The sequence below is a fragment of the Podarcis vaucheri genome, assembly GCF_965113315.1.
Source record: "Podarcis vaucheri genome assembly, chromosome: 3".
In the NCBI taxonomy this organism is placed as follows: domain Eukaryota; kingdom Metazoa; phylum Chordata; class Lepidosauria; order Squamata; family Lacertidae; genus Podarcis; species Podarcis vaucheri.
The window spans coordinates 127,397,892-127,410,101 of record NC_138761.1 but is presented as its reverse complement, the minus strand read 5'-3'; the positions used below and the strand labels follow the sequence as shown (position 1 = coordinate 127,410,101).

Sequence of the window (12,210 nt, the reverse complement as noted above, 5' to 3'; positions counted from 1 at the left end):
CTTTCTTCCCACTAAATAGTGCCATTCACCACTCTACGAGATACAAATGATAAAAACCCTTATTGGCAAAATTCAGGAAAACTTCCATTCAAGCCCTCCTCCAATGCACAAAACTGAACAGACAAATGATGTTAAATTATTTGGAAGTAAACAAAATATATGTGTAAACATAGTTATGATTGAGCTGTTAACATGTGGTGTTAAGTATAACTTGAAAGTAAGTTTTTAATACTTTGTATTCATTTATACAATTATTTGGGTGCTGCTTTTGGGTGCATAGCCTTCCCATGGCAACTCACAATATTGTAAAAGCACCGTGAATACAATAATATCAAATAACCAAAACTAACAAAAGCAGCAACATTGACAGGGCCAGTTAAAACAATTAACAGAGCCTGTTAGACCAACTAAGCAGAGCTATAGGCTGTAACATAGCGCTGTAGGAAAAGCTGCACTCAAGAAAAGGTGGTGGTCTTTTTAAAGGTGGGGTTGGAGGCCAGACCCCCCTCTGGGAAGAAAGCCTGGCCTGCTCAAGCTCTGTTGAAACAGGTGGGACTTTCTTCCAAGTTAATTGTGGCACGAATGGCATTCTTCTGAATATGTTATCTTGCAGAGAGGCACCTGATAGCTGTTTCCATTAAGGCTCCATGGAGGGAGGATCATGGTGTTTCATTATGGCGTTTAGATAACTCCTAGCATTTGAACAACAACACCTTCCAAATGAGCATTACTGTTAAATTAAAAGTCTTTCCAAAAGAAACTGATGCCCCGCAGGAGCATTTTGTCCCCCACACTTCAATTATTGGGATTTTGTTGTTCTTGTTAGAAGCAATGGCAGTGAAACATAGTTCAGATTTGTTCAGCCACAATTCAGATGAGCTCTGCGTTGACATACACAGAGGAGGTGACAGAGAAGGTCGGGGGCTGGAAGAGACCTTGTGTTGATCAGAACAGGCTCACTGACGGGACTTCTAGGCAGAAGAGTTCTCATTCGGCAGGTTTGTACTTTGCACTTGTCTCCTTGTCTCCGGCCCTGGTCCCTCTTCCACTTCTTGCTGCCTATCCACACGGCTCTCCAGGTGTTGAGGAAGAGGTCTAAGTGTGGGGCCTGGAAGCTTCCCTGTGACTTCAAACCTGAGGGAGGAGGCAGAGCTTAACCAGCGTGGTGTTGTCATTCACCTTCACTGAACCCTATAACTCTTTGAAGGAAGACTGTGTGAGACGGGGATCATAGATCCACAGAACTGCGCATTGGAAGGGAACATGAGGCTCATGTAGCCTAACCCCCACAGTGCAGGGATTTTTCAGCCCACGTAGGGCTCAAACAGACAACCCAGAGATTAAGAGTCTCAATCTATATTTTTCATATGTATACACCCAGAGGACTCCAGGTCATCCATCCCTGCTTTAAATGAATGGGAATAGCCAATTTATACATTCCAGTTGTTTTTCTGTAAAAATGCAGAACACAGGATGAAGTAAGAACAGTATAGGAAAAAAAACATTATAGTTGAAATGTAATACCTAAAAAAGATGGATTATGTTCTTATTGCTAAATAAAGTTCAACTAGTAATATGCAATATAAATGGCTTGCAGCCTCTTCCCACCACCACCCGAGAATTCTAAGAAATCAATATATCAGTGCAGTTTTGAAAGCTTCAATCTCAAAATGTAAGACAAAAAACTGCAGGAAGATTCCTTGCCCACCTTCCCACTCCCCACTTCATACACACATTCTATGTTCCCCAAGTGGTCTCCTCTTCCCTGCTGCATTGCATTTTATGCATATGTCACATTACTCTATGAGTTTGCAGAGACCCTCTCTATAGCCAGCCTCTGAATAGGAGAATGAATGAAAGGCAGAGAATGACATGTTTTGTTTTTAGCTCTGTGAGCCAGCAAAATGAGCAGCGTCGGCAGGAACCTTGGGGTGCACGTCTTTAGGTCCCCTCGAAATGTGGGTAATGGAAATAATATGCTTTGGAAGATAACATTGAGATTTAAGGAAACACTCTGATATCATTTTGTAAAAACTGTGGCAGAGGGAAACACATGGGGGATGGATTTCCATATAATGCTGAGAAGAAACTATTTGTCCTGAGGTACCAATAGCTCTCTGCTCTCCTGTGAGCTAACTCCACCCTCTTCTCTGGCACGGGGCTATTTTGGGCTGGCTGTGTGAGCCAGAGCTCTGACAGATGAGCACTCTGAAACACAACGCAGCACAGTTAGCACTTGTTGCTCCTGTGAACCATTAAACCGTAGCAGAGTCTTCTGATAAGTCCTTTCTCAGCTAGGAAATTTATTTTCTCTGGTAACAGAAGTTTCAGAAACAGCAAAGAGATGGTTTAGAGGAGGGGAAGAAAGCATTGCAAGCCTTCTCTTTCCCCCCTTATTATAAAAGGAAGCATAGCTGTTGTGGAGCTGGAACCTTTTTTTGCTTTGTGGTGTAAGCAGAACACCTCCTAGCTTGGGGGGGTGGGTGGGTAAAAAATGACAGATGCATCTGCAAATGGAGAAGGAAAGGACCCTGAAATCGAGCTCTTTGTAAAGGTAGGTGAGACATGGAAATGTTTTAACTCTCTTGTCAGCTGGGCTTCCACTGAATGCACTGAACTCTCCTGCTGCTGCCTGGCAGGGCTGACTTTGACAGCTCGGTGTTCCCTTGGAGGTGTTTCAGTTTTGTGCTTCTGTTCTCTTGATTGTTCTTTTGTGTCCTGTTTGCCTTCCTTCCTGCTTATTGCACTAGTCTTTGTTGTCTACGGTGCCACGATCTCCTCACTCGCGTGGGCCAGGCATACCACAAAGAGCCACAAAGAGCCTTGCTTCTGTCTTTTGAATTCTGTATTAGTGTGAGAGAGAACGTGTCCCTCTGAGGAAACAGGAGGGAGGGTCTCGTCCCAGAAACCCCTTTGTCACTGCACACATCTGCATGTCAAAAACTCTGTGAACCCTCTCGCCTTCAATATATATTTGCAGTGTTACCACTGTCCATGCAGAAGTAAAAATATAGGCAGATTTTGTTATTGTGTGGAACCAGTTCACGCTGCTCGAGTGTTTTGGTCATAGCTTGGTTCCACTTGTGTGAACTTCACTGAAAATGGTACTGACTGGGACAAAATGAAAGCTTTTGTGGCTTTTTATATGTGAAGTATTTTCACACATGTTACGTCACTACATGTACCTCAGGCAGGTAGAAGAGCAGAAGTTCATCAAGCCGCTCAGCTTGGAAGCAGCAGACACAAGACACCTGCAGGCAGACAAGACCAGCATGTTCCTCACCCTCCGTCTCCACGCTGAGGAGGGTTGCACTTGTCACACAGCTTGCAGTCACAGGGCCTGCAGAGAAATGCTACTGGTCAAACCGTGCGCTCCCGTGTGGTCTGGGCAAGTGGTGCTGCCCCTTTTGCTGCTAGACAGGGCCCTGTGGAGAGCAAAGGGAGAGCAGGAAGGCAGCATCAGAAAGCAACCAGCAGTGGCTGCAGCACATGGAGGAGGCGATGGGTAGAGAGCGCTGCCACTTGTGTGCTCTTTCCGTTTCCCTGCCTCAGCCTTCCTCCCGTGGAGCCTTCCCTGAAGAAGGTGGAGTGTGTCTTGGGACTGCTCTGTTCTGTGGGCCCAAAGCAAATGTCTCCAGTCGTTGCAATGGCAGGAGGGGAGATGCTGTTATTTACCCGCAGGTGAGAGCACCTGCTTAGCCTTGTGTCTGCTGCCTGGGAGACCCCATTCCCAGCTGTTGGGGGCAGGGCACAGTTTTCACACATGGCAAAGGAAGGGGGACACATCTGCAGCAGTTCTGCTTTGTAGTGTAGCTCCCCCTCTTCCCTTGCTTATAGGAACGGGGGGGGGGGGGTTCATGTGTTGGATACAAGGTATCCATAAGCATTCTGGAAAGAGAAATGTTATCAATATGCTCTTATAGGTACAGTGGTACCTCGGGTTACAGACGCTTCAGGTTACATACGCTTCAGGTTACGGACTCCGCTAACCCAGAAATAGTACTTCGGGTTAAGAAGTTTGCTTCAGGATGAGAATAGAAATCGTGCTCCGGCGGTGCAGTGGCAGCAGGAGGCCCCATTGGCGAAAGTGGCACCTCAGGTTAAGAACAGTTTCAGGTTAAGAACGGACCTCCAGAAGGAATTAAGTTCTTAGCCGAGGTACCACTGTATGTCACGAGACCAGGCTGCTTCTGTCCAGTGCCCTTCTGGTTGCCCCCAGCCAAGTCTCCCCTTGCGTGGTCAGTGTGCAAGTGAGAGGCCAGAGAGAGATGGGCTCATGCCATGCACTCCGTCCTGCTGTTGATGTACTTTGGTTGGTTTTAGAGTTTGTCTGAATCCTGACAGCGTGGGCAGGGGAGGAGGCAGTGGGTAGCACTATTGAGTTTTTTACCTTTACCACATCCAAAATCAGTGTAATGTCATGCCAAGAATCGGGGCAGGACCAAGGTCTGGTGAAATACAGGAATTGGCTCACGTTGACCCTCATCCTGGCATGTTCTGTCCACTCTCGGTTGGCCTGGTGGTCCATAGTGTGACCTGGCACCAGGGCATTTCTGCTGGTGGGGGCATCTCTAGAGGGGGATTTTATTGCAGGGCTGCCACCCAGCTAGCACTGAGACTTTGGACCCCCTTCCTGGGGAAATATGGCTGGTCCCCCTCATTTCCCTACTATTCTTCAAGAGCCACTTAAGATATATTTATTCACTTGGGTCTTTTGAGAATTAAATATATCGGGGATCCAGCAACTGTAAATTTGACACTGTCGTTTTTAAGAATTGATGCATTTTTAATTTTGTTGTTATTGTGAAACATTTTGTAATAGTGTTTTAAATACATTGTACACCATCCTGAGCTCCTGTTTGGGAGGAAGGATGGCATAGAATGAAAATAAATCTGGGGTATAGGATTGCACCCACAGTTTCCTGTCTCTGCAGTGTGAGTGCAAATCTGTAACTGATATAAAATTAGGGCCGAGACAGAAGTTCTTCTGTCTCCAACTGGTGGTGGTATGGGAGGATCAAAACCGTGCACGCTCCATGGCCTATTTTTTCCACAGTGGCATGTTTTGTGGGCCTGGGGGTGCTGCTGTTCCTGGAGCCCGATGAGCCTGGGAAAACACCAGTGCTTTTTTCTGATTGTACTCAGGGGTAAGCAGTATTGGCACCTTCTTTTTCTAGATGAAAAGCAGTGGAAAACATCATTTTGTTTTCTTCCCAGCAGCCTCCAGAGTGAAGGGAGAATGCTTCCTGTCCTCATTCTGTAGTCTGCTGGAAAGAAAAAATGAGGGTTGCCTCCTGCTCCTGAGACGCTGAGGAGAGCAGTCACTGTTGGTGGTAAGTTTGGAGCATCTCCCATGATGGCAGCAGGGGAAAGCATGGCTCAGTGTGGGGAGGCATTTCAGCTCATCAGCCCTTTTTTAGGTAGGCTCTTTTTAACTTCCCCATCCATCAGTGTGTGAGAGAGGAAAGGGGGTGGGGGAGAGGATAATGGTGAGTACCAGCAACGTTTTTTCTAGAAAAGAAGCATTGCAAATACATGTTATGATTCATAGTGCAAGTGATGCTGAAAGGTGCTTTAAACATCATTCGTGGAAATTCTCATATACACTTAGAATAGAATCATAGAATCATAGAGTTGGAAGAGACCACAAGGGCCATCGAGTCCAACCCCCTGCCAAGCAGGAAACACCATCAGAGCACTCCTGACATATGGTTGTCAAGCCTCTGCTTAAAGACCTCCAAAGTAGGAGATATTTATCTAGATATTTTGTATGAATGGAGAATGTTTTGGCAGAAACAATAGTAAAATAATCCACCTAGTTTGGGAGACAGATCTGTACAATTGTATATTAAGGCCATTATGACAAACTCCCCCATTGTATTAATGCAGAAAAGCTGCTAAAATGTGGGTAAGACAAGGTAACTGTTAGGTGGATTTGTACCGGTAGCTGGTTAACTGACCAAACCCAAAGAGTACAATGGTACCTTGGTTGTTGAACTTAATCTATTCCGGGAGTTCGTTCGACTCCCGGAACTGTTCGAAAACCAAGGCACGGCTTCCGATTGGTTGCAGGAGCTTCTTGGACTCAATCGGAAGCTGTGGAAGCTGCATCGGACATTCAACTTCCCAAAAACATTCACAAATCAGAACACTTACTTCCGGGTTTGCAATGTTCGGAAGCCGATTTGTTCGGGAGCCAAGCCATTTGAGAACCAAGGCACCGCTGTACCCATGAATGGTTCCTTATCATCCTAGAAAAAGTGACCTGTGGAGTGCCGCAAGGTTCTGTTATGGGGCCATTGTTGTTCAATGTCTTTATAAATGACACGGATGAAAGAATTGTGGGGATGCTCATCCAATTTGCAGATGACACCAAACTGAGAAGGGTTGCTAATGCTGCAGAAGACAGAATCAGAATGCAAAATGATCTTAACAAATTGGAGAAATGGATCCAAGCTAACAAAATGAATTTCAATAGGGACAAATGTCAGGTTCTGCACGTAGGCAGGAAGAACCAGATGCATAAATATAAAATGGGGTACACTTGGCTTACTAGCAATACATGTGAAAAGGATCTAGGGATCTTGGTGGACCACAAGCTTAACATGAGTCAAGAGTGTGATACAGCAGCATAAAGAAAGAAAGAAAGAAAGAAAGAAAGAAAGAAAGAGAGAGAGAGAGAGAGAGAGAGAGAAGCAAGCTAATGCTATTCTAGGCTGCATCAACAGAAGTCTGTTGTCTTGATGAAGGTAAGTAATAGTCCCGCTCTATTCTGCCTTGGTCAGATCACACCGGGAATACTGGGTCCTGTTCTGGGTCCCACCATTTAAGAAGAATATTGGCAAGCTGGAACGTATATAGTGGAGAGCGACCAAGATTCAGTCTGTCTGACATCAATAGCAGGGAAGATTCTGGAGCAGATCATTAAGCAAACAGTGTGTGAGCACCTAGAAAGGAATGCTGTGATCACCAATAGTCAGCATGGATTTCTGAAAAATAAGTCATGTCAGACTAACCTGATCTCGTTTTTTGACAGAATTACAAGCCTGGTAGATGAAGGGAACGCAGTGGATGTAGCCTACCTTGATTTCAGCAAGGCATTTGACAAGGTGCCCCATGATATTCTTGTAAAGAAGCTGGTAAAATGCGGTCTTGACTATGCTACCACTCAGTGGATTTGTAACTGGCTGACTGACCGAACCCAAAGGGTGCTCATCAATGGTTCCTCTTCATCCTGGAGAAGAGTGACTAGTGGGGTGCCACAGGGTTCTGTCTTGGGCCCGGTCTTATTCAACATCTTTATCAACGACTTGGATGATGGACTCAAGGGCATCCTGATCAAATTTGCAGATGACACCAAACTGGGAGGGGTGGCTAACACCCCAGAGGGCAGGATCACACTTCAAAATGACCTTGACAGATTAGAGAACTGGGCAAAAACAAACAAGATGAATTTTAACAGGGAGAAATGTAAAGTATTGCACTTGGGCAAAAAAAATGAGAGGCACAAATACAAGATGGGTGACACCTGGCTTGAGAGCAGTACATGTGAAAAGGATCTAGGAGTCTTGGTTGACCACAAACTTGACATGAGCCAACAGTGTGACGCGGCAGCTAAAAAAGCCAATGCAATTCTGGGCTGCATCAATAGGAGTATAGCATCTAGATCAAGGGAAGTAATAGTGCCACTGTATTCTGCTCTGGTCAGACCACACCTGGAGTACTGTGTCCAGTTCTGGGCACCACAATTCAAGAAGGACACTGACAAACTGGAACGTGTCCAGAGGAGGGCAACCAAAATGGTCAAAGGCCTGGAAACGATGCCTTATGAGGAACGGCTAAGGGAGCTGGGCATGTTTAGCCTGGAGAAGAGGAGGTTAAGGGGTGATATGATAGCCATGTTCAAATATATAAAAGGATGTCACATAGAGGAGGGAGAAAGGTTGTTTTCTGCTGCTCCGGAGAAGCGGACACGGAGCAATGGATCCAAACTACAAGAAAGAAGATTCCACCTAAACATTAGGAAGAACTTCCTGACAGTAAGAGCTGTTCGACAGTGGAATTTGCTGCCAAGGAGTGTGGTGGAGTCTCCTACTTTGGAGGTCTTTAAGCAGAGGCTTGACAACCATATGTCAGGAGTGCTCTGATGGTGTTTCCTGCTTGGCAGGGGGTTGGACTCGATGGCCCTTGTGGTCTCTTCCAACTCTATGATTCTATGATTCTATGATTCTAAGATGATCAAGGGCCTGATGAGTAATGGTTGAGGGAATTGCATAGGTTTAGTCTGGATAAGCGGAGACTGTGAGGTGGCATGAGAGCAATCTTCAAGTATCTCAAGGGCTGTCACAAGGAAGATAGAGCAAGCTTGCTTTCTCCTGCTCTAGAAGGTAGGACTCAAACCAATGGCTTCAAGTTACAAGACAGGAAATGCTGACTAAACACCAGGAATAACTTTCTGATGATAAGAGTCATTTGACAGAGGAACAGACTCCCTCAGAAAGTGGTGGGCTCTCCTTCCTTGGAGGTTTTTAAACAGGTTGGATGGCCACCTGCCATGGATGCTTTATGGAATCATAGAATCATAGAATCATAGAGTTGGAAGAGACCACAAGGGCCATCGAGTCCAACCCCCTGCCAAGCAGGAAACACCATCAGAGCACTCCTGACATATGGTTGTCAAGCCTCTGCTTAAAGACCTCCAAAGTAGGAGACTCCACCACACTCCTTGGCAGCAAATTCCACTGTCCAACAGCTCTTACTGTCAGGAAGTTCTTCCTCATGTTTAGGTGGAATCTTCTTTCTTGTAGTTTGGATCCATTGCTCCGTGTCCGCTTCTCTGGAGCAGCAGAAAACAACCTTTCTCCCTCCTCTATGTGACATCCTTTTATATATTTGAACATGGCTATCATATCACCCCTTAACCTCCTCTTCTCCAGGCTAAACATGCCCAGCTCCCTTAGCCGTTCCTCATAAGGCATCGTTTCCAGGCCTTTGACCATTTTGGTTGCCCTCTTCTGGACACGTTCCAGTTTGTCAGTGTCCTTCTTGAATTATGGTGCCCAGAACTGGACACAGTACTCCAGGTGTGGTCTGACCAGAGCAGAATACAGTGGCACTATTACTTCCCTTGATCTAGATGCTATACTCCTATTGATGCAGCCCAGAATTGCATTGGCTTTTTTAGCTGCCGCGTCACACTGTTGGCTCATGTCAAGTTTGTGGTCAACCAAGACTCCTAGATCCTTTTCACATGTACTGCTCTCAAGCCAGGTGTCACCCATCTTGTATTTGTGCCTCTCATTTTTTTTGCCCAAGTGCAATACTTTACATTTCTCCCTGTTAAAATTCATCTTGTTTATTTTTGCCCAGTTCTCTAATCTGTCAAGGTCGTTTTGAAGTGTGATCCTGTCCTCTGGGGTGTTAGCCACTCCTCCCAGTTTGGTGTCATCTGCAAATTTGATCAGGATGTCCTTGAGTCCATCATCCAAATCGTTGATAAAGATGTTGAATAAGACCGGAATAAGATGGAGATTCCTGCATTGCCGGGGATTCTCACTATGAAGCAAAAGACTTGTAAACATGGCATGGGAAAACTCAGGGCCATCCGATGAAGCAGAATGTTGTGAGATTCAGGACAGATTCAGGAGAGAGGGAGACTTGGGAATGTATGAAGAAGCTATGAATTGCAAGCAAATTGGTAAAGAGGCATCTTTAAAATTTGAAGTTGGGAGAAATTGGCCATGTATTTTAAAGAGCAGCTTCTTACTGCTACGTTCGAGAAAGATAATGGTCCCTTCATATGGGATGCATTTAGCCTTTCCTATGAGGCATTGACATTTTACTATGGTGTGAATACAGAATTGCCCCTATTGTAATGTTAGAAACTGTTGGGTTATGGGCAGCTGGTGCTAAAGCAAAAGTCAGTAACAATGTTCCTAACATTTGGCTTTTAAATGGCATATAAAAGGCCTGCACAATTTGTGGCCCACAAATTCTAAAAGCATTCTGACAGATATTTATCGGAGCCCAGCAGAAATTGCTCTTGCTGCTCCCCTGGTACTGCAGAAACATGGGCTTGTGTAAGGGATGCTTTCAAGCCATCTGCAGGCCACAGGACAGGGATATCGAGCTTTCTTTCGATTGATGTGCCACACATTTTACAGACATGCCCCCATCCTGAAGTTGTATACACCACAGTTCACAAGCCTCTTTTGCTTGACAAGCCCCTGTCCCAATGGAGGAACAAACTCCCAGTGGCTGCATTTCGTTGTGAATGTTTCACCTCCTCTTTCAGAAGCCTCTGCAGGCTGGTTGTTGGGAATCCCAAGTGGGGAAAGTGTTGCTGCACTTGTGGGCGTCTCGTTGGCCACCGTGTGCTGGACTTCATGAGGCCTTGGCCTGGTCCAGCAGCGCTCAGCGCTCTTCTTGTGCTCTTACGTTAAGTGTGCGGCTACTTCTGAAGTGTACGCTTAGAGACAAGGCACTTCAGTGCCCCCCAGGTGTCGCCCCTAACAATTGCCCTCGCTGCCTGGGGCTGATGGAAGGGAAGAAGGGTGGGGGAGGCTGGTCTAGTGGTTAGAGTCCAGGACCAAGGGAGACTCAGGTTCAAATCTTCACGATGCTCATTAACCTTGGACCTGCCACTTTGCCAGCCTGTGTCCTCCGGTTTGGAGATGCCTAAAGAGGATATTATTTCCGTTCCTGTTAAAACACTTCCTACCAACTCTAATTTTTTGCTAATTATAACTGCTTTAATAAAAGCAATAAAATATAGAGGGAATGAATAGGTGTGTAATATCCAGTTGCTTTGAATGAAAACAGCACATCTTCCCCTCATTTCCAACAAATATTGCTGATTTGAATATATGTGGTTTGCCAGTTTTAGTAGAGTCATGCATCAAACAATACAAAATAATGTGGAAATTCTCTTTTAAAGTAATGCATAGATAGATATTTGGCTCATTACAAAAAAAATTGTTTCCATTGAGAAATAGAATCTGAAATTTCTGTACCTTGCAGTTTCACTATCTTGAGCTAAATTGGTTAGCCGATCATTCAACATCCCATCCTTGTCTAATGATTTTTCCCTCCCCAACAAAGTCATTTCCCAACATTTCTATTTCTTAAATCTTTATACCTGAAACTCTTTCACTGGTAATACTCTCATTAAATCTACCAGTTAAGTCATTATTATTACTTTTACTTAAGTTTATTATGTCAATGGGCTTGTAATCTTAGTTAATCAAGGTTGTAGTTTTACTTTTGGCCTGAGAACTGAACATTTAAAAGTCATCTCAATGAGTCTTTTGGTCCTTCTAACCCAGGAATGGTTACAGGCTGTGGCTATTTAAGATCTCAGGCGCTGGTTTTTCGTAGCTTTGCTTCCTGTTATCTTTTAACTGAAGAAGCAAGTGACTGAACCAGAGACCTTCTGCACACAGAGTACATGATCTGCCCACTTGAAACCCCGTCCTTGTTCTTGCTGTCCCCTAACTCTCCTTGTATCACTATCTGCCCTAAATCTTATTTGCCTGTTTTGCCGCTAGCCTTCCTCTCTTGCCTAAATATACAGGTCTCCAGTGCAATATTTATAGACCACTTTGGTCATTCTTTTTGGTGTATAATTCAACCAAATTAATAAAGTCTTGCTGGCCGGAGCAGACGGAAGGGAAGGGTTTACAAGGGGACTAGAGAAAGAATGATGGAGGAGCCTCAGCAGCCTCAGGGGGCTGACCTGTGTAAGCAGCATCACTGGACGGGGAACTGGCTTCCCTAGCAGGAGACATTCAGAAGACTTTAATCCAGGCAATCTATTGGTTGTTTTCTTGTAGTGAGAATTACACAGTCAAACCTCGGCTCCTGAACATCTCCGTTATCGTACGTTTTGGCTCCTGAACACCGAAAACCCAGAAGTAACTGCTCCAGTTTTTGAATGATTTTCGGAAGCTGAACGGCTTCCGGGGAGTTTTTTCTTTTTTCTCCATTGACTTTGCCGACCGCCCTTTGATCCTCGGTTGTCAAATGTTTCGGAAGTTGAACAGTCTTCCGGAATGGATTATGTTCAGCAACCGAGGTTTGACTGTAGTAGTGCAAAGGACAGGTATTTGGCTTTGGATGCAAAGGTTTCAAGACATGGAGAGGTTCCATCCTACTATTGCAATTGCTGCAATCATTCACAGTAGTTTCCAGCAATTTTACTTTTTCTGTGCA

General features: G+C 45.1%; 1 protein-coding gene across 2 annotated transcripts in view; it reads left to right on the top strand.

Annotated features, from left to right (window-relative positions):
* The window catches only part of CLIC5 (chloride intracellular channel 5), a 74,315-nt gene that overhangs the window by 14,853 nt on the left and 47,252 nt on the right, over positions 1 to 12,210 (top strand). The window contains exon 1 of one of the 2 annotated variants that reach the window (XM_082215807.1): positions 2,200 to 2,554. The exons of the other annotated variant lie outside the window; for it this stretch is intronic. Coding sequence (XP_082071933.1) covers positions 2,495 to 2,554 — 60 coding nt within the window. The 5' untranslated portion in view covers positions 2,200 to 2,494. Of the gene's footprint in view, positions 1 to 2,199; positions 2,555 to 12,210 lie in introns of those variants that run through there. 2 annotated transcript variants of the gene reach the window in all.